At 53.8% G+C, this 20878-nt stretch overlaps 2 protein-coding genes across 2 annotated transcripts; both read left to right on the top strand.

The window, feature by feature from the left end:
- Positions 1-3040: 3040 nt before the first annotated feature.
- ADIRF (adipogenesis regulatory factor) lies at positions 3041-5392 on the top strand. Its single transcript, XM_025880964.2, has 3 exons — positions 3041-3198; positions 4936-4998; positions 5200-5392. Exons 1-3 carry the CDS (start codon positions 3138-3140, stop codon positions 5301-5303), a joined length of 228 nt encoding a protein of 75 aa, XP_025736749.1. The 5' UTR covers positions 3041-3137; the 3' UTR covers positions 5304-5392.
- An 8923-nt stretch (positions 5393-14315) lies between these two features.
- On the top strand, positions 14316-16620 carry FAM25A (family with sequence similarity 25 member A). The gene is made up of 3 exons (XM_025881082.2): positions 14316-14442; positions 15785-15847; positions 16444-16620. Exons 1-3 carry the CDS (start codon positions 14370-14372, stop codon positions 16575-16577), a joined length of 270 nt encoding a protein of 89 aa, XP_025736867.1. The 5' UTR covers positions 14316-14369; the 3' UTR covers positions 16578-16620.
- The last annotated feature ends 4258 nt before the right edge of the window (positions 16621-20878 follow it).

The raw sequence follows: 20878 nt of genomic DNA, 5'->3' as shown, positions 1-20878 counted from the left end.
GGGACCAGGCTGGCAGATGTCCTACATGAAGGCTGTTGGCATCATGCCCTGGGGTCTTGTTCAGAAGTGGTGGAGGGGTTCCTTCCCCTTTGGCACCCAGACAGTTTGGGCTCACAGCATCTACGTGACTTGCCCCAAGCCTCCAGCCCTGGGAGTCAGAGCCAGAGCTTGAGTCCGCCCCTGAATTCAGACACTGCCGAGACCACCACTTTCCCATCCCTCCTCAGTGGTGGGAGCAGGGGTCAAGGCCAGCCCTGGGGGCTGGGAACCCAGTCAAGCACAGCTGAGCCGGGTTGTATTCCAGCCTGCTGCCCATGGGCATCCACTGCCGAGGAGGCAGAAAGGAGCAGGAGGCTGCTGGGCCCCCAGGCCCCCAAATCCTGCCATAGGAGGAGTGAAAGGTCTGGAAGAGGTTCAGGGTAGTCAGGGGTGTTAATGCTCCTGGGCCCAAATGCGGGCACACAAGCAGGCCTGTGCATGCCCAGGAGGGGTCCACCTGGGGCCTGGGTGTGCCTGAGAGCTCTTTGGACCGTGAGAGACAGACAGGTGACGGGGGAGGAGGACTCCTAGACCCAGCCCCTGTGGACAGTGCATCACCAGACTCCCAGAGCCCTCTGCCTCTGCTGAAGGAACCTGGAAGGGTCCCTGCTGCTTGACTCCCACCCTAGGCACATACTCAGGGCCTGTTCTTGGGGTCAAATGCCAAACATCTAGGTTTGCCCTGTCTGGGAAGCCTGTTCCCACCCCATGGCACCTGCACTGCTCTTAGCCTTCAAAACCCCTACTGGGGCACCTGGGTGGCTCAGTCGGTTAGGCTAGGTGGCCAGCTCTTGATCTCAGCTAAGGTCTTGATCTCAGGGTTGTGAGTTCAAGCCCTGTGTTGAGCTCCTTGATGGGCATGGAGCCTACATTAAAAAAAAAAAAAAAAAAAAAAAAAAGACCCTCTATTATGTGCTCTGGGCTCCTGGGGCTACCTTCCCTAGAGGAACAATTGGTCTCTTCCTGTCCCTCTCCTCACCTGAGAAGCCCCAGGTGAATGGCCCCCCGTTGAAGGGACCCCGTTGAGTGTGGGGCATCCTTCAGCCCATTTAACCCTCACAATAGCACTTGGAGATTCTGTCGCCCCCATCTGCCCATCAAGGATGGGGACACTGGGGCTCAGAGAGATGGACTTGCCCTGGGGAGTATTTGAACCCAAGAGGTCTGACTGCAGTGCCTCCTGCTTTAGAGCCACTCAGCTCTCTCTGTCATCACCTGCTTTGGGCCCCACTGTGCCTCACACAGAGCCTGCTGCCTCCCTGTCTTGTTCTGGCCCACTGGGACAGGCAGCAAACAGCCTTAACAGCCAACCATGAGCTAACTGCTGTGGTGATCACACCCTCCTGGCCGAAGAGACTGGTGCTACTGGTGGGAATTCGAGAGGATGTGGGCACGGCTGGGCTCCCCGGAGTCCCCGAGGCAGCAAGAAGGCGGCTTCAACCGCGCCTTTGTGCTCTGGGCTTGGCCGGGCTTCAGGCCAGGAGGAGCGGGCGTGGCGGCCGCTTGGTTCCTCGGTGCTTAGTGTCTCCTCCCCCATCTGATCTCAGCTTCTGTCCCGTTTACTTGCCCAGAGTTATCTCCATTAATCCATTCTCGCTGTGCGCGCGTGCGCGCGCTTCCAGCTAACCCCAGGCCATGGCTGACGCTCCGCGGTTTACCCCCCAGACTCTGCTCCCCCGCCTCCTCCCCCGTATTAGAGGCAGGGCATGGGCCAGCAGAGTGGACCTGGGTAGGCGGGGTCTTCCCAGGGCTCCAGAATCGGGAAGACTCCCACAGAGGCGCAGAGACTGGCCCCGGGGGGAAGAATCAGAGAGTAAGCACTAGAGAGAGGATCGAGCCGCTGCACCAAGACGCACAAGGGAGTGGGGCGGTGGCCTCCAGGCTCCGCAGGCTGGCTCTGGAATGGAAGAACGCGGGGCGGGGTGGAGGCCTGGTGAGCACACTTGGGTGCCAGGGGGTCATGCCTCTTGGGTCATTTGGTGTCCTCGGGATTCCTGGCTCCCCGACTGGTGCCTGGGCCTCTAACTCCTCTCCCAGCGCCCCTGGGTGGTCACCACATCCAGCGCGCGCCCCATCCGGGGAAAGGTGACCTCAGTGGTCTGAGGCTCGGCCACTCCCTTCTTCGCTGTGTGGCCTGGGGAGCGTCCCTGCCCTCTCTGAACCTTGCCTCCTGCCCAATTCGTAGGGGTTTGGTGACCTAAGGAAGCGCTCTCCCTGCCTGGGCTGGGGCACACAGCGGCCCTTTCGGTTGTCCCCCTCCACTTCGGGCTGCTTTCTCCCCAGAGGCGCTCGCCAGTGACTCGCCCTCTGTGAGAGGGATTTACTCGACTCTCTCCTCTGCCCCTGCCTGGTCCCAGTAGCATCAGGGCAGCTGGCCAGTCTGCAGTGTCCCGGCCAAGTGTGTGGGGACAGCCGCCTTGGCCGTTGTCGGGGCCTTACGGTTTACAGCCCACCGACCTGGATTCGAGTCCCTGCCTGCCATGTGAGTTTGGGTGAGACTTAACGCGCCCTCTGTGCCATAGTTTCTTCCTATAAACTGCTAATAACACCCATTTCATGAAGCTGTTGTAAAGATTATACAAGAGGCTGTAAAGCCTTAGGGCAGCGCCTGGCGCTAGGTAAATGCTCAGTAAAAGGCCACTGCTATTATTAATGTCAATTCCAGCCTTGAGATTCTGACCTGGCGCTGACCCAGCACCCACCGGATCCTCAGGGTCACAGACGAAGGGTCGGGCCGACGGGGAGGGAGGAGGTTTGTGCGCCCCCCTTCTACTCCAACCCATCTCTGGACCCCGACCCAAGCCCTCTGCAGCCCCTCGCCCCTCGTCAGACCCTGGTGGGGACCGCCGCGTTTTGACCGCCGCCCGCCGGAGGCCAGGATGTGCTCTCCGGATGGTGGAACCTGGAGCAGGGCCGGGTCAGTCCCCGGAGCCGGTCTGCTGGGAAACGCCCCGCGCCCCCCTCTTCCCCGCCCCGCGCGGGGCGGGCCGGCCCTGGGGCGCCTTAAAAACCAGAGCTGGCGCTCCGGTCGCCGCAAGGTGAACGGGATCTAACATCGCTGCGGCTACCCTAGACGACTTCGCAGAACCCCCGCAGCCATGGCCAGCAAGGGCTTGCAGGACTTGAAGCAGCAAGTGCAGGGGACGGCCCAGGAAGCGGGTGAGGATGGCACGCGACCTGGGGCACATGCAGGGGTACGCGGCTGGACTCACGGAGGCAGAAGACCCCGGCTGCGCATCCCGAGAGTTGGTGGGCGGCTCGGGTTCGGGAGGGCCCGCCTCTGAGATGCAGGGACCCGGTTGGACGCCCACCCCGCTCAGTCCAGGGGCTGATGCCTTGAGGCAGGTGGGGAACACTGGTGCCCGAGGGTTGCGGGGCCGATTTGGGCACTGCCAGGAGCCAATATGAGGAGGCTGAGCAGGCGGGGACTGGCCCCACCCTGATCCTGAGCGGCCCCACCTCGGTCGCTTGGGGAAGGTGAAGGTCCACCGAGAGAGCCCGTTGCGGCTGCGCACTCCGAGATGCACCTCTGAGACCCGCTGGGGTCTCAGAGGCACACTGGACGGGCTGGAATGGTGGAAGCGGCTTCCCGCCCCTACCCCACCCCCCGAGTTGTTTTGAGCCCCGCTACCTCCCCCACGCCCCGCCCCCCGGAAAAATAATCCTTTCCTTCTAAGGCCTTACCCAGAGGGACTCCCCACCCTCACCCCAGAGGGCAGGCCCGCAGCCTTGTTTCTCCACCTCCAGCTCTTTCCTCTTCGGACCTGAGGTTACCCAGCGGCATGGGGTAGGGTAGACTGGGGCTAGGGAGTGTGAGGAGACCCCTGGGCCCACCAGCTGCAGCTCTTCCAGTCCCAGCTTAGCCTTCCTTGGGACTCCAGTTCCCAATCTGTCCTGCACATATCCCAGTCAACAGACAACAGTCAAACTAACTCCCTCCTTCACCAGTGCCCCAGGGAACTTGGACGGTTGTTCCCGAAACTAAAATGCTACCAGGAAGCCTGTCTTCAGGCCCCTTCCTTCTGGGCCTCACTTTCCCCATCTGTAATTTGGGTGCAAAGGCTCATTCTCTGTGGCCCTGACTGGTTCTGTCATATAAGGCCCCAAGGGGGACAGGAAGGTGGGGTGGGGGGGCTTTGTGAGCCACAGACCCAGGGCCTGCCTGAGGCCTCCACACCTCCCTGGCCCAGGGTCTGAGTAAAGCAGGTTCTTCCCTGGTCAGCAGCAAGGATGAGTCTTATCTCTGGAGGCTGGAGCCACTTGTCTGCTCACCCAGCAGGTGGGACCCACTTGAGCCCCTGGAAACCCTGTTCACCAAAGGCACAAACTCTGGTCCAGAGGACATGGCCTGACCTTGGATGTGTCACCTCCTCTCTGGACTTCATTTCCTAATGCCTTAAGTTGCCCACCCACGGAGGCACTAGCATCATGGCTTGTGTGCCTCTGGGGCAAGGCACAGGAGAGGGCCCCTGGCAAAAGTGGAGTCCCATGCACGACAGGTGGGAAGCCAGGCATCTGGGCCAGGCTTCTGCAGGAGACATTGTGAAAGGGGGATAGGGTTCCTCCTGGGCCATGCCCAGGAGCAGCGACAGCCCAGATGCCGGCTCCAGCCTCTGTTGGGATATTTTCTCCGAAATCCTGGAGTTGGGAAGAGAAGCAGGCCAGAGGGGAGGAGCCCAGAGTTATAAATAACTAAGAACACCCTAGAGGCATGGAAAGGGCTCCTGTGCCTCGCTGGCTGGATGGCCTTAGTCAAAGGACTTTACTTGGATGGCATTCGTCCCTTGGGCCTGTAGGACAGACTACTCTAGAGAACAGATGGGGGGTAGCAATGGTGGGGACCCTGTGGTCAGCAGTGTCTCAATAGGGGCTAAAGGCCACATCTCTCTGTTCCAGTGACTGCAGCAGGAGCAACGGCTCAGCAAGTGGTGGATCAGGCCACAGAAGCAGGGCAGAAAGGTCTGGTGGGCTGGTGGGCAGGAGGGTGGGCAGCCCCAGCACACTCCCCACCCTATTCAGCCCTCACCCAGAAATGCCCTCTCCTCCAGAACTCCTCTGCCCACATTGCTTCCTGGGGATGGAGACCCAGGCCAGGCTAATCCTACAGGGCTCTGGTTCCCAGGGCATGGCCTTCATCTGGTTTCTCCTTTCCTTCCCCAGCCATGGACCAGGTGGCCAAATCCACCCAGGAAACCATCGACAAGACTGCTAACCAGGCCTCTGAGACTTTCTCAGGTCTTGGGAAAAAATTAGGCTTCATGTAATGACAGAAGGGAGACATGGATAACTGCCCTCCAGGCCCTGAGCTCTGGCAGGCCCTTGGCCTGCTGCCTTATTAAAGCACTTGTTCCTACCTTGTGTCCACTTCATGCCTCCCCACAAGCTGGGCTCAGCCCTCTCTCGCCTGGAGCTGAGCCCCCGTATCCAGAAACCCAGCCCGGACATCCAGAGTTCTGGCATTCCAAATTCGGAAACCCAAACAGACTGTTCGAGAATTCTTTTCCCATGTCTCAACCGCAAATCCAGACGCTCCCTTATCCGAAGTTCAACGAGGTATGTGTGCCTCCCACTCTGTTCAGGAGCCACCGCGTCCCCCATTCCCAAACCGCTCCCCCAGCTCCGGGAACCCCGCCCCTGCTAGGAGAGGATGCTGGGTCCCCAGATGCTCGAGGGGCTCAGCTCAGGGTGGGGGGCGAGGGGCTCCAAGGGCTGGGGCTTCGGGAACCTCTCCCCGCGACTTGCGCCTGGAGGCTGGTAGCATCGAAGCATCCCAGGGCCGGGCGCCTTCGAGGACCTAGGGTGGCCGGGGCTCTCGGGGATGACGCGGAGTCGCAGGAGCGGGACTTCTGTCACCGCCCCCCCTGCGGGGTGTTTGTGCGCCGGCCCCACCCGGCGGTGAGTCACCGGGCAAGACCGGGAAGGTTCAGACGCGCCCGGAGAGCAGCCGCGCCCGGCGGGCTGGACTTCAGAGCTTTCCACGCGGCCCCCGGGGGAGCCCCGCCCAAGACACGCCCCCTGGGGGAGGAGCAGCGGTGCACCCAGCGGTGCACGTGGGCGTGAAGTCTGGGAACTGGGCAGTGTGCGGGCGCGCGCGACCCCGCCCGCGAGCCCCCCTTCCCGCTTGGACACAGCAGGACTTTCCGTTCTGGGACGGAGGCCGGCCTTTTGGTCCCGCAGGGCCGTAGAGGGACTAGACTTCCCGCAAACTTAGTTCCCCCCCCCACTCCCGCACGTGTCCACGCACGCGACACCAGCCCTGGGCACGCCCCGCTCCTGGGTGACTCACAGTTGCCACAGGATAAGGCGCGGCCCTGGCGCCGGGCGCTGGCGGCCCCCTTCATCCGGACCCCCTGCCACACCGCTGCTGGTGACGCCGGCTGCCCCTTCCCCACCTCCGCGTCTTTGCACGCGTTATTCTCTCCACCCGGGAGGATCTTACTGTCTTGGGACGAGCACATAGGTAGCCAAGCCGTTCCCATTCAAAAATATTGATTACACTTCCCAGTTCTGGGGAGACAAGAGGGAAAAGCGTAGTCTTTCCTTCCCGCGTTGACTCAAGGCCGGCTTCCTGAGGTCTTCCACGGCCCTCTGGCGGGGAGCACCCGTCCTGTGGCGCCCAGCTCTGGCCCAGGGCCCTCTAGGGGTGCAGCTCTGCCCAAGTGACCTTTCTCTTCTCCCATCTGGGATCCCTCCCAAGGGTGCGACAGGTCTTCTCCCTCTCACCCTCAGCATCTCCCAGCCTCACCCCAGGGCCAAGCCCTGTTCCATTGTTTTCTTGTTTGTCGACTACCTAAAAGAAGGCCTCGCCTAATCTGCAAAATGGGCCAAGGCTGCTCCCTCTGGCCCACAGGGAAGGTCCTCGAAGAGATGTCTGGGTAGTGTGGGGGCGCTTCCAGCATCTCCAGGAGCCCCTGCCTCCAGGTGGGTGCCAGGGTCAGCAGAGACCATCTTGGGCCACAACTAAGGAGAGGCTGGAGGGGCTGGATTGGCAGAGCCCTCACATCTTTTCTGGTGTGCGCCCTTCCGCTGTGACTCAGAGAGAAATCCGCATGGGCCCAGCAATCCCTCTTCAACCAGTGCACCTCCGGAAATTGCCTTAGGGATGGGTGTGGGACCCAGCTCTGGCCAAGAAGAGGGGAGATCACATCTGAGAGCCAAGGAGCTTCTAGGAAATATTTTCCATCCTAAAAAAAGAGAGAGAGTGAGAGAGAGAGATACAAATGAAGAGGAAAAGAGTCCTCCCTCTTCCACTGGACATTTTGTGGCTGGAAATGCTTGGAGCTGTGGTGGCCATTTGTAACCAAAGGAGGAACAAGCTTAAGGAAAAACCAACTTGCTGACAAGGGCAGAGCAGAAATATAGAAAGAACCTGAGTCCCAAGTTACTTTATTCAGTCCCTAAATTAACCAGTCCTTCAGCTGCCACATGGCTAGCGATGGATGCAGTTTCCCTCGGTGTTTGAGCCACTGTGAATGAGATTTGCTCTTGCAAACAAAAGCATCAATCCCCATGTTACCTGGATGCCAGCATCCTGCCCGCCTCACCCACCTCCCCAGCCTCCTCTCTCAACCCTGTCCCTCTCTGCCTCAGCCACACTGACCTTTTTTCATTCCACTTGACATCATGCTCCTGCTCACCACAGGGTCTTTGCATGTGCTGTTTTTTCTACGTGGAATGCTCTCCATCCTTCCCCACAAACCATTCTTGTCTAGAGCTCCTACTTTTTCATCCTTCAGGTTCCAGCTCCCCTGTCCACCCTCCAACACACACACTCAGAATTGGTCCAGCCACCATTGATACACTGTCACACCCCTGTACTCCTTTTCCATAGTTATTCTAATGAGTCCCTTTCCTGTGTGCTTCTCTGTGATGGTTGTCCATGGGGCTGCCACCAAGTCCTTCTACTGATGAGTGCATTCCCAGTGCCAAGAGTGGTGCTCTGGAACATCTGCCAAACGAAACAGCCATGACTGTCCTTTGGTTCTCCTACTGGATAACGATGAGTTCACATATTGTCAGATTCACCATGGGTGCCATTATTGGGTGCAGCCCCTTCCACTCTCCTCCTGCCCCATGCAGCTGGCCCTCCCATGGCACCATGCAAATGCTTATTTCTGTGTGCCTCTATTCTCCTCAACGTTGTGAGCCCTGGGGATGCGAGTGGAGGCAAGGCCAAGTTGGACTTAGTTTTGCTCCATGTCTGGGACAACAGTGGGCACAGTACCAGGGGAACCCATGGGAGCCTTTAGGAGCCCAGGCCTGTCTCCATGAGGTTCGTGAAGCTAGCTGAGCCCAGACTGGCTGAGGAGGAGACGGCTGTGGCCACTATACCTTTTGGGTATTGATCAAGGCTCCAAAGATCATTTCTTCCATTAGCAATCCCCCCAAATAATTCCTGATTCTCCAGATTTCAATTCCTCAACTAGTCAAACACAAGGTCACTAACATTACATTTTGGTTCCCCTTGGCTTCTTAGCTCTGATTCCTGTCAACTTACAAATTACGTAAGAGACAAGGAGCAGAGTTTTCTATTTTCCATATTCTCTCACCCTTTTTTTTTTAAGATTTATTTATTTATTTATTTATTTATTTATTTATTTATTTATTTATTTTAGAGAGAAAGAGAGCTTGCATGTGCCTGAGCAGGAGGAGGAGTAGAGGAAGAGAGAGAGAGGGAGACAGACAGACTCCCTGCTGAGCGCAGAGCCCGACACAGGGCTTGATCCCATGACCCTGAGATCAGGACTTGAGCTGAAATCAGGAGTCAGAGGCTTAACAGAATGAGCCACTCAGGTGCCCCTATTTTCCACTTTCAACCCCCTTCTCTTTCTCTCTCTCTCTTTTTTTTTTTGTTGTTATTTGCCTTATTTCTACTTTTTGAAATATTTACATTCCATTCCTCTGAGCCACACCTTTGTTTTGTCTTAGATCTGCAATTGAAGATATTAAAAGCTCTCTGCCATTCCTTTTGCTAAAATATTTTTTGCTATCTGTTGGTTGGAGTTAGTCCTCTAGAAGTTTCCTCAAGAATGAAATATTTACAGGGCGCCTGGGTGGCTCAGTTGGTTAAGCGACTGCCTTCGGCTCGGGTCATGATCCTGGAGTCCCTGGATCGAGTCCCGCATCGGGCTCCCTGCTCAGCAGGGCGTCTGCTTCTCCCTCTGACCCTACCCCCATCTCATGTGCTTTCTCTCTCATTCTCTCTGTCTCTCAAATAAATAAATAAAATCTTTAAAAAAAAAAAAAAAAGAATGAAATATTTACAGATGAACTGGGAAGACATCTGGGATCTGAGCTCATAATTGCTATAGCTGGGCCCCTTGGGTTATTGCAATGGGTCCATGAAGATTCATTGTGTTCTATTTTTTGTATGGCATTTTCTATTTTTAAAAAGTTAGAAAGTTAAAATAAAAACCTCATTCTTATTTAATTAAATAATTTTATTTAGTTAAATAATTTAAATTTTAATTTAGCTAAATATGCTAGTATTAATTCCTCCCTTCTGGTCATGTATGGTGGTTGTGTGAGATGCAAAACATCCATCAGGGAAGGCTGGGGTGAGGAAGATACAAAAACTGTATTACTTTTACAACTTAATTAACATTGAGTTGGAGGAGAGAAACCTACCCTATTCATCGTAAAGCCCTTGTATTCATGACATTGGAGGCTGTGAGGAATCCGAAGTTCAAATCTGAAGTAGAATTTCCCAGGCATCAGTGGAACATTCTTATGGAGAGAGTCAGGGCCGGGGATTCACCCAGGCTCTTCTGCTCAGGAGGCTGCCCTTCTTTCTCATACAAGTGTTGGACTCGCCTTCATAGCCGTGACCCCTCTGCCTCTTAGAACCAAACTGACTTCAAAAAGGTTCTACAGGCAGGGGCGCCTGGGTGGCTTAGTCATTAAGCATCTGCCTTCAGCTCAGGTCATGATCCCAGGGTCCTGGGATCAAGCCCTGCATCGGGCTCCCTGCTCCGTGGGAAGCCTGCTTCTTCTCCCTCTCCCACTCCCCCTGCTGTGTTCCCTCTCTCGCTGTGTCTCTCTCTGTCAAATGAATAAATAAAATCTTAAAAAAAAAAAAAAAAAGAAGAAGGTTCTACAGGCAGCCTTCTTTTCCCAGTCATGGGCTCCAGGGGTTGAGCCCTTGCCTTCCCGAGGGCTGTCTTCTCTCTTGGAAGGTGGTCCTTTTCTGGAATAATCCCCCTGCAGTTCCTTGGGCTTATTCCGCTTCTTTCTTCACTTCCTCAGGTTCTGAGTTCTGTCCCAAAGAGTTCTCATTCAGAGGGTCCTCTCGTCCTGGGAGTGAGTGTTTCTGGCAACATCTGAGATGCCTGCCACCAGGCCCTCCCCATCCCCCACTCTTTTGCACTGGCCTGTCTTCCCACATTGGTTCCACTGGACTCACCTGCTTCTGGATTTGCCCGGTTTCCCAGTCTCCTAGTTTCTCTGAAGTTACGTTTGATGTGTGTGTGTTGGTGATGGGCTGCCTTTGTCCTCCTCCATATGGTTTCAAGAAGGAGAAATGGGACTATTTAGAATTCAGCTGCTGCCTTATTACCAGCAGACCCAGCAGTCTGGCAGGCTGAGGTGGTGTCATATTTACAGAAAATCCGTATCCACTGTCCACCTGCTCATTCTTACCCTCACCCTGGGAGCCTGCCCTCGTGAATTGCATCACCACATCTCCCTCGCCCTCCGCCCCAGTTAGGTTCAGTCAATGGGGGAGATATCGGGAGAGCAGAGAGGGAGAGGAGAGGTATTTATTCCTCCTGCACCCTCCTTGCTTGGCATTGTTTGGCAGTGGCCGTATTCCTCTGCTGCTGATCCTGTCTGATGACCTCCTAAAGCCATGCTCTCTTCCGCGTCTGTGTGGGCTCTCCTTTGCCCCTCCCGGGCCCAGGGACATAACCACTCTCACTATTACTGGTCCCTGGGCACCTTGCCATCCTTTACTGGTTCTTTCAAATCTGCCCACAGCTTTGTGGGCATCAGGTACCCCTTTGATGTGCCTCCTGATTTCCACCAGAACCCTGACTGACCCCTAGGGATGTGTAATGTTGACATGCCGAGGAAGTCCTCCTTTGCTGGCCCACAGACCGTCTCCAGGAGTCTGGATTTTCCTGTGTGGCTGGCAGGGGTCAGAGTGTGCAGGCTCTGTGGGCTCAGTCTCTACTGGGAGCTCAAATCCATGAAGGAGAAGGAGGACAGGCAGTCATAACACTTGACATTCATGACATCCGCAGTTCAGATCACACGAGAACTTGTCCTGCTTTAGACACAAGACAGCCCCGAGTATTTGAGTACTTAAAATAAACATTCTTTATTTTTATTTTTCAGAACTGGTAATTGCTAAGTTGGAAAATTGTTATTTGAAAACTTGGCTCTCCGTGACTTGGTGACACAGCCCAGTTGGTCCTTTGCCAAACTGGGTTGTTAAGCAAATTCCACTTGGAGGATTAGTCGGCTCCTCCGAAGGCCTGATGGTCCTGCCCCAATGGCTGGACTTGATCTTCTGACTCAGGATAGGCTGACATAGGTGCCTGTGTTCAAGGGCTGCTCCACGGGGGCCCAGTGTGAGCCAGGCCTCTTCCAAGACGGGATGGTTCCCACCTGCATCAACCTCATCCAGGGAGTAACGTCGTTCCCTGCAGGACTTGCTGGAGCCCAGCCCCTCCCACCAGCATCCAGTCCTGGTTAGGAGGGTCTTGCACAGGCTGGGCTGAGACAACAGGGAGCTGGTCACAGCTGGAGCTGGAAGACCAAGGGGGGTGGACCTGGGCCAGAGCACCAAGGTTTGGGGCCCCAGACTGGTCCTGGGCAGCTTGGCCTCTCCAGGCCCCTTGCTTTCTCCCTGCTGGGCATTTGGGATCTTTGGACGCAGCCTTGCCAGGTGATCTGGGGCCATAATGTGTTGTCACGAGTCACGGTGCTCATACCAGGGCAGTGCACTACAGAGGAGCAGGGAAGGTGATGTGGCAAGGGCAACAGTAGCCTGCCAGTGGAAGAAAAGTGTATCCATGGGGCACTTGGGTGGCTCAGATGGTTGGGCGTCTGCCTTTGGCTCGGGTCATGATCCCAGGGGCCTGGGATTGAGCCCCGCGTCGGGCTTCCTGCTCAGCAGGAAGCCTGCTTCTTCCTCTGCCTCTGCCATTCCCTCTGTTTGTGCTCTCTGGCTCTATCTCTCTGTCAAATAAATAAATAAAATATTTAAAAAAGGAAAGAAAAGCGTATCCAGGGGCTGTACTGAGCTGAGCTCTGGACTGGCACTGGGACCAGAGTTCTGTCAAGAGGCTGAGCCCTAGCAAGGGCTTATTGAGGGGCTAGTGAGCTCCTGAGGAGAGAGAGAGGAGTGTCCTAGGATGGGCACTGGTGGGGAGGGGTCTGTGGGGGTCTGGAAGCCATCCCAGAAGTGTTGAGTGACACCACCATCCTGTCGGGGAGGAGGCATAGCGAGGACCCCTTTGGGGCTGGAGGACACACACAACCTCAGAGGAAGGGACTTCGATGGGTCCAGGGAAGTTCCTGTGGGTCTCTCAGCCCAATTCCCACCAGCTGCGTCCTGGTAGCCGCCCCCCCCGGCCCCCCAGCCTGGCAGTGCTGCCTGAGCAGAACACTGGTGTTTGGCTGTGATAAGGGGAGAACGGAATCTTATGGACCTACTTAAGCTCCAGAGCCCCTCACTTCACAGCCTCCTCTGAGTCTATAAGGTCACACAGAGCCATCTGTAACACTCGCAAGAGTAGTAGTATTGTATTCTTTCCCTCAAAGAGGGCCTTTCCAAATTGTTTCAGACCCGACTGCTCCTGCCAGTGGAGAATATGTGTGGTGCTGTGGCCCTGTGACCCAGAGTTTCTGCTGCCACAGTGCCCCCCTCCCCCCTCCCCAGGGGGGTGGCCACAGCTTGGGGCCACCTAACACCAATTAGGAGTGTGGGAGGGCCTCAGCCCTGTAGCACCCAGGCTGTAAGGGCCCCACTAATTAGGGCTCACCACCCCCTCCTGAGCAGCTCTGAGGGCTGAGAGAGCAGGTACGTGGGGAGGCGGCCTCAGACTCCTGCCCTAGGCCTGGATGGCATGAACAGGGACTTGGGAGGAATTTTCTTCCGTGACTCCCAGCCAGTGGGGTCACGCTCCCCAGCTCTGCCCCTGCTACTCTTTGGCCCACCCACTGGTCAGTCAGGGCCCACTGCCAAGCAGCCCCTCCCTGGCACATCAGTGACAAAGGGGAGGGAATACAAGTTTACCAAGAGCTTGCACACATGATCCCGCTGACTCTCAGTGACATGGCCAGGAAGGCATGGCTATCCCCATCTTATAGATGAGGAAACTGAGGCTCAGGTTGGGCTAGTGACTAAGGGATGCAGCATGTGGCACGTGGCTTGAGGCATCTCTCTCCATCCTGAATAACTAGAGAGGCAACCTGGCCCCTTAAGCATGTGATGTGTCAGGGGCTGGTGGAGTGGCTTTCTGGAATTCTGGCTAGGGCCACCAGACATACCTGGTGGTGGTGGGGTCCTCCATCTACTCCTCTAGGGCCTCCTGGGGGGCACTGGGCCTCTCCAAGAAGCCTGGCCCCAGGGTGCAGCGATGGCCAGGCTCCCTCCTGGGCTGGTTGCTCCTGAGCAGGGCCGTCCAGGTGCTCAGGTGCTCCTGTGAGTGAGAAGCGGCTGACTGCAAGCCAGGGGTGACTGGGTTTCTGGTTAATGCTGTGTCCTCCTCAGCCTTGGGCAAGGTACCATGATGAGGTCACCACCCCTCAAATTTCCAGTGAAAACTGCAGAGACGCTGCAGAGCCGAGGTCCTGGGCTCCAATGGCCCCCACTCCACTTGTGTTCCTGGCCTGAGGGGCCATCCAGGTCCCCAGACCCCCAGACCCTTAAGCCCCTACCTAACTAGCCCCCCTGGGGATCCTGAACAGCAGGCTGGGGGGGACACAGCTGCACTCGTGTCCGGGCTGTGGGGAGCTTGAAGCCCAGGGGGCTGGCAGGGCTCCCCAATTGCCTCTTATCCCACAGGGCCGTCAGGCCTCCTGCTTTGGGGGAGGGCCACGTCCCAGAGCTGACTTCTCTGTCCAGTCCCTGACCCTCACCGGGTCCAGAATATGGGGTGTGGGGGTCTCATACCGCCAGAGGGGCAAGGCTGGAATCACAGCACTGGGTCGGCCCCACCTAACCTCTTCCTCCTGCCGCCGCCTATGCTGACTCATCACCTGATCTCCTACTTGGCTGAGGCGGGGGCCGGTGCTCCAGAGCCCAGGCAGGCATCCGAGGCATCTATAAAAGGACGCTGCTCCAGGCCCCAGCATCCTGCTTGCTTGCCACCTGTCACCACACGATGCTGGGAGGCCTGGGGAAACTTGCTGCCGAGGGCCTGGCCCACCGCACCGAGAAGGCCACCGAGGAAGCTGGTAAGGACCCCAAGGCTCCTTTCCAGCTGGGCCCTTGTCCTAAGGCTGGGAGGCTGGGGGGCTGGGGGCAGACTCAGTGGGGCCTGTTGGAAGCTGATCCCAGCGGATTGGAGGTAGGCCTTGGCCTCTTGAGGAACCCTGGCCAATCAGCCCCACAAGGACAGAATGGAAGTGAGGGGTATGGAAGCTGAGGAGGGCAGCTTGGGTGGAGTCATGAGGGGTCCAGTGCCCCAAACAGGCCTCTCTGGGTCACACCCATTTCTGGGGTCTGTGACTGAAGGCAGGAGGGACTCCAGCTCTGAGGAGGCCCCTGGGGGCAGGAGGAGAGCCCAGGTGCTTGGGTGAGCCTTGGGTGGCTAGAATCCTTCCCTCTGGAAACCCGGGAGCCCTCCTGTATCAAAACAGCCTATTCTGAATATCCTCTACAGAAAAAGGAAAAATGGATTTTTATTTTTACCATCACTTCAGAGCTTCAAAGATTTCTTCACTAAGAAACCACCAAGTCTCATTCTGTTCAAAGTCAGCAGCCCCCCCCCCCCCCCACTGGGTTTATCCAAAGGACATTTTGAATTTCTTCAAAGTCCTCAGAAACCCTTTTTTGTGTGCAGACACCCGCAACTGTATGCGGGAGGCTAGTCCAGGTCCCACCAGGCATTTTGTGAAACCCAGCTCGTGTCCGAGTTAGCTGCTGTGGTTCTGCCTGGCTGGCTGCCGCAAACATGTCTGTCTGTCATCGGTTAACCTGCGGCTGGTGTTCCCTGCCCTCTTTCACCTTCCACTGGCCCTGAGCTCTGTCTCATCCCCAGTCCACAGGTGAGGGAACCAAGCAGCACAGAGTGGAGGTAGAATCAGAATCAATTCTTCTGACTCCAGAATCTTCCGGTTCTAGCCACTGCCACCCAAACTTCAGACAACTCCAAGGTGGTCAGAGAGTTCCCTCCTGTTGGGGGGATCGCTCTGGGGCCTAGGTTTTGCTGTAGGAGGTTTTGGGACTTGGCCACCTGCTGCAGCCCCCATCGGGCTGAGGCAGGCCAGCAGCACACCTGAGAGGTGCCCGGATCTGGCCCGCCTTGCGGAGGGCCTGCTTGTCTGCATTTCAGGCCTCGCCAGGCCAGGCCGAGGGGCATGGAGAACCCTGTGCCCTTGTCTGGCTCACTCAGCTTGTCTCTCAGCAGCCAGGCCCCACGGGAGTCTCTGAAGTAAGCCAGCTGGGGCTCCTTCTCATGAGCTGCCTCGTCCTGCCTGGGGTGGTGTCCAGGATTTATCCAGAGCTGTCTGGGCCCCGCCTTGATGAGAAGCTGGCTTGCACTGTGCTCTCACTCTGGGCTTCTCATCTTTGCAGTTCATGCTGTGGAAGGGGTGGTCAAGGAGGTGGTGGAGCACGCCAAGGAGGCTGGAGAGAAAGGTATGGCTGAGGTTGGGGCCAGGGAAGGAGGGAGGGAGAGAAGCTAGATGCTGGGAGCGGCCGTTCTTTGCCTAACCAGGTCAAACCCTGACCTTGATGTTGCATCCTTTTAGGAGGTATGCAATTATCAACACTCATCTGAGACCACAGACGGCACTTTGCTAAAGCAAGATCCATCCAGACAGTCCTTTCTGTGGGATGTTAAGATGGTGTCACAAACGATTATGTGGCACCAGGCTCGGACAAAAGGACATTTTAGACATAAAATTCTCTCTTTATATAAATATACATTTACATAAATATTTTTATGCGTGTGCGGGTGCTGTAGTATAGCGATGTAAAAGGACCTCTTTCCTTGAGTGGAGCCAATGTTATTTCACTCACAATTGCAGAAACGCAAGCTGTGGAGGGAAATAAAACCACCCTTGAATGCACTCCTCCAGGAGCCCCGCTGCCCTGTGTCCCCTCGGGGCTCCTCCAGGGCACGATCCAGTAGGACCACCACAGCCCACGGGCTACTCTCTGTGACACGGGCCCCACCCGCTGGAAATTTTTTACTTAGCTCACAGGACATTATTCCTCTTTCTTCCTGACAGCCATTGCCGATGCCTTAAAGAAGGCCCATGATACAGGGGACAATATGGTGAAGGAAGTCACTGAGACGGTGACCAACACAGTCACAAATGCTGTCACCCATGCAGCAGAAGGCCTGGGCAAACTGGGACAGTGAGCACGTCCGCCTCCAGCGGACTCTTCCTGATTCTCAATAAAAAGCTGTGAAATGTGTACACTGAGCCCTGGATTTTTTCCTGTTTGGATGGAAACATTGCCTGTGTCCCGAGTGTCCCCTCTGCAGGGGCAGGGGACCTGCATGTTGGCAGCTCCTGGGGGTCAGGAGGTCCCCGTGATTGATCCGTTGTGCTGCCCTCACGTTAAGATTTCTCACATCAGCAAGGAGCTCCGGAAGAATTGTTAGAGTCTGTGCTACATTTCATAAATGGTTATTTTCCCAGACACTATATATAGCTTTCAGACACCTCAGTGCTTCCAGAACATCCCAAGGGAGGAACATAATTTGGCTCACATGTTCTTTGGGTTTTCCTTGAAATGTTCTTATAGGCGTCAGGGAAGATCATGGACCGACCTGATTGAGAGTGTAGCTGGGCAGGCTCAGGCAGTTTGAGACGCTTCACATTCTGAAAGGGACTTGAGAGAAGCATTTGAGCTGGACAGTCACAGAATCAGGTCAAGTAGTAACTGAGTCCACTGCTTATTGGCTGTGGAAGCCACTACTGGATCTTTCCCCAGAGCCTTATCAGGCCTGATTGGTGGCAGTGGCCAAGAACGCCTGGCCTCTCCTTCCTGCTATTAGGAGTCAGCACCATAAAGTTAAACATATGTTTAAGCGGCATTTAGCTTAACATTCTGGATTTTTAAAAAGGGAATGATTCGTAAAGAAGAGGCATTGCTTATTTATCTTGCTGGAAGCTACTTGTTCTTCGCAGAAATGAGAAGTTTTTCTTTTTTATTTGATTTGATTTTATTATGCAAGAAAAGATGTTTTAAGGAGCATGTCAGAGCATTTAGAAACTTTTACAAAAATTTGACATTGCCTGGACCTCCAGGAGTGTGCTCAGCAGACGAGGCTTGTTGAACAGGGTAGAGAGACCAGCTCTGGGTTGCTGAACTTGCATGGCAAGTTGTATGTGAACTAATCACATGAAGTAGGACAACATACCATGATGTATTAGATTAACAAACAAACAAATTGGTCCTTTGCCACAGAGAGCTGGAGAAGCACTGCCCATGGTTTCTTAACTTCACCTTGCAGTGTGCTGTTCTAGAATAAGTACTTCTATCTCTCACTTTCTCTTTACTGTGTGTTGTACAATAGTGGTATGACATCAGCCTCAGACAAGCTCTAAATGTGTTATAAAAAGCAATAGACAGTGATGTCCAAGCAATTGGTGGAGCAGGGACTTCCAAAAATTCCCTCCTTCATAAAAGTAATGAGAAAACCGGCAAAAATATAGTCAGAATCAACTATTTTTTTCAGAATTCTTAACCAAAGGTTTACAGCAATCCAGGAGCATTTATGTAAAACAAATTAAAAACAAACAAACAACATCTTCTTAAGAATGGCAAGCTCTGTGATGTTTTTAACTTACCCTTTTCTATGCCCCACCCCTGGGGTACCTTCTCCAGCTCCATTGCTGCCTTGAAAACCAATAGCCTAGCAGTTACTGGAAAGAACTGAACAGGGTTGGAGTTCCTTCAAAGCCTCATTCCCAGAAAACTGTGATTATTTCACTTGACTGGTTGTTCCTAGGAAGACTCCATTGCAAGCCTGCCTTTATTTGTCGCAACTAGGAGCTCACCTAATGTAAACAGCTTTTTACCTGGGGCTGTTTGTCACAAAACAATTGGAGGCAATTTTTTAGAAAAGATTTTATTTATTTATTTGTAAGCGAGAAAGCACAAGCTGTGGGAGCTGCAGTCAGAGGGAGAAGCAGGCTCCCCGCTGAGCAGGGAGCCCGATGCAGGACTCGATCCCAGGATCCTGGGATCATGACCCGAGCCGAAGGCAGATGCCCAACCCACTAAGCCACCCAGGCATTCCCTAGAGGCAATTTTTTAAGCTGGTGGCTGCATTAAGGTGGTGGATAACAGTTTGGGAAATCAATAGGCTAACCAAAGCAAAGACCTTAAAAGGAAAAACTGGGGAATGAAATGTTCATAGGGACTTTGAAAATTCCAATATATGCCTGGGAATCTAGAAGGCCATGCACATGTGTAGGGCTGTGCATGTGCTCATTAAAGACTGGAGAAGGCTTGAAACTCTCACCTCTAAACAACCTTGAGGCTCTGTGCAAGCAGGAAGTGAAAACCAAAGCAGAGATATAAACTGCCCAGCTGAGTGTTGAAGGTGAGGCCCAACCTGCACAGAGTTCTCTGGCAAAGATGGGAGACCAATTGGTTCTGGATACTTAAAGAAATCTCTGTCCAGTCATTAGCTAACCACTAAGCTACCTGAGGAGAAACTTCAATGGCAAACAGAACAAAGAAAACAAACTATAGACTTAGTTCAGAAAAGTCACTAAACAAACGCTCAACAACAAAAAGCAACAAGATATCTGGGGGAGGGGTGTGGAATCTGATTTCAGCGTTGCCACGTTGTATTATTCAACATGTCTAGTTTTCAGAAAAAAATAAGATGTGCAAGTAAAGACATTATGGCTCATTTAAAAGAGGTAAAATGGAAACTGTGCCTAAGTAAGCCCAAATACTGGACTTATCAAAGACTTTATTGTTTTTCCCCAAAGACTTTAAATCAATTATTCTAAACACGTTCAAAGAGCTAAAGGAAACCACATCTACAGAATTAAAGTATAAGATCAATACCAAATAGAGATTACACATGAAGGGACAGAAATTATAGAAAAAAATGAAAGAGATATTCTAGAGTTGAGAGTACAACTGAAATAAAACATTCATTAGAGGGCACAACAGCAGATGTGAGCAGGCACATGAAAGAATCTGTGAACTTGAAGATATGTCAAAAGAGATTATCTAACCTGAGGAACAGAAAGCAAACAAATGAACAAAAATAAAGAGGATTAGAGAGATGCATGCGTCACTGTGCACCATGGGGGTAACAGAGGGTGAGAGAGAAAGAGGCAGGAAGAGTATTTGAAGAAATATTGGTTGAAAACAAATTTGATGAAAATGTAATAAACCTATACTTCTAAGAAGCTCAATGAACTCCAAGCAGGAAGACTCAAACAGATGCACACCAGGCATATCCTAATCAGACTGTTCAAATCCAAAGACAAAAAGAGAATCTTGAAACAGAAAAATAAGTCATCACATAAAAGGGAGGTTCGATGAGATTAACAGGTGACCTCTCATCAGAAACCACAGAGGCCAGAAGCAGGAGGATCACCTACTCAAAGTGCCAAGAGAGGCGGTCAACCAGGAGTTCTACTATCCAGCAACCACAGCATTTTCTCCTCACATGGGCACAGTCCGCTTAACGCATAGGATCATCGCTCATGCTGCCGACCCTGCTGTAATCACGGGAGAGCTGGTGGACCCAGGCCCTGGCCTGTCCCACCAGCATCATGACCTGTTGCAGGGTTATAAAGACCCAAATACCGCCGGGTTCCTGCAACTCCCTGAGCTCACTGGTTCATGCTAGCACTCTGTACTGCAGGCTTCCCAGGGAGGGTGTGCTCCCACGGCAGCACCCACCTCCACTCCGCTCACAGGATACTTGCTGTGAACAGGCTTTCTCAGAAACTTTGGCCTATTTGCAACTAGACTCCCTGGATGGTTCTGGGGGTTCAACTCTAGGTTAGTGGGTTTTTTAAATTCCTTCATTTATTTTTAATCGAGGTGAAATTTACCCAGCAACAATTCTCAAGTGTACAGTGGTATTTAGCATATTCACAATGTTGTGCAACTATCACTCTTAGTTTTAAAACTTTGTTATCACCTCGGGGCACCTGGGTGGCTCAGTCCGTTGAGCACCTGACTCGTCGTTTCAGCTTGGGTTGTGATCTTGAGGCTGTTGGATTGAGCCCTGTGATCAGCTCTGTGCTCAGCAGGGAGTCTGCCTGGGATTGTCTCATCTCTCCCTCTACCCTCCCCCCGACTTGTGCACATGCACTAATAGATGGATAAATCTTTAAAAAAAAAAAAAATCAACCAATCAAGCCCAAGAACAAAAAAAACACAACTTTGTTATCACCTCAGAAAAACACACCATACTCCTAAGTAATCACTCCTCACTCCCCCAGCCCCTGGCAACCATGAATCTGCTTTCTTGATCTGTGAATCCCTATTCTGGGTACAGCATATAAAGGGACTCATACAATATGTGACCTTCTGTGTCTGACTTCTTTCACTTACTCGGCAGGTTTTCAAGGTTCATTTAAGTTGTAGCGTGTTATCACCAGTCCTTTCCTTTTCATGGCTGAATAATATTCCATTGCATGCAGATACTGCTTTTTCCAGTTCAGCATGATGGGA

The sequence above is a fragment of the Callorhinus ursinus genome, unplaced genomic scaffold (assembly GCF_003265705.2).
Source record: "Callorhinus ursinus isolate GAN/ISIS: 27379988/994484 unplaced genomic scaffold, GSC_fseal_2.0 scaffold31, whole genome shotgun sequence".
Classification (NCBI taxonomy): domain Eukaryota; kingdom Metazoa; phylum Chordata; class Mammalia; order Carnivora; family Otariidae; genus Callorhinus; species Callorhinus ursinus.
The sequence above is the reverse complement of the archived record's forward strand: the minus strand, read 5'-3'. Positions and strand labels throughout refer to the sequence as shown.

What these genes read in the sequence shown, in the direction of transcription:
- ADIRF (XM_025880964.2), top strand. Translation starts at nt 3,138, where the DNA reads ATGGCCAGCAAGGGCTTGCAGGACTTGAAGCAGCAAGTGCAGGGGACG. An exon ending in GGGGACGGCCCAGGAAGCGG is followed by an intron (nt 3,199 to 4,935) that starts GTGAGGATGGCA and finishes TCTCTGTTCCAG; the next exon opens with TGACTGCAGCAGGAGCAACG. An exon ending in CACAGAAGCAGGGCAGAAAG is followed by an intron (nt 4,999 to 5,199) that starts GTCTGGTGGGCT and finishes TTCCTTCCCCAG; the next exon opens with CCATGGACCAGGTGGCCAAA.
- FAM25A (XM_025881082.2), top strand. Translation starts at nt 14,370, where the DNA reads ATGCTGGGAGGCCTGGGGAAACTTGCTGCCGAGGGCCTGGCCCACCGC. An exon ending in GAAGGCCACCGAGGAAGCTG is followed by an intron (nt 14,443 to 15,784) that starts GTAAGGACCCCA and finishes TCATCTTTGCAG; the next exon opens with TTCATGCTGTGGAAGGGGTG. An exon ending in CAAGGAGGCTGGAGAGAAAG is followed by an intron (nt 15,848 to 16,443) that starts GTATGGCTGAGG and finishes TCTTCCTGACAG; the next exon opens with CCATTGCCGATGCCTTAAAG.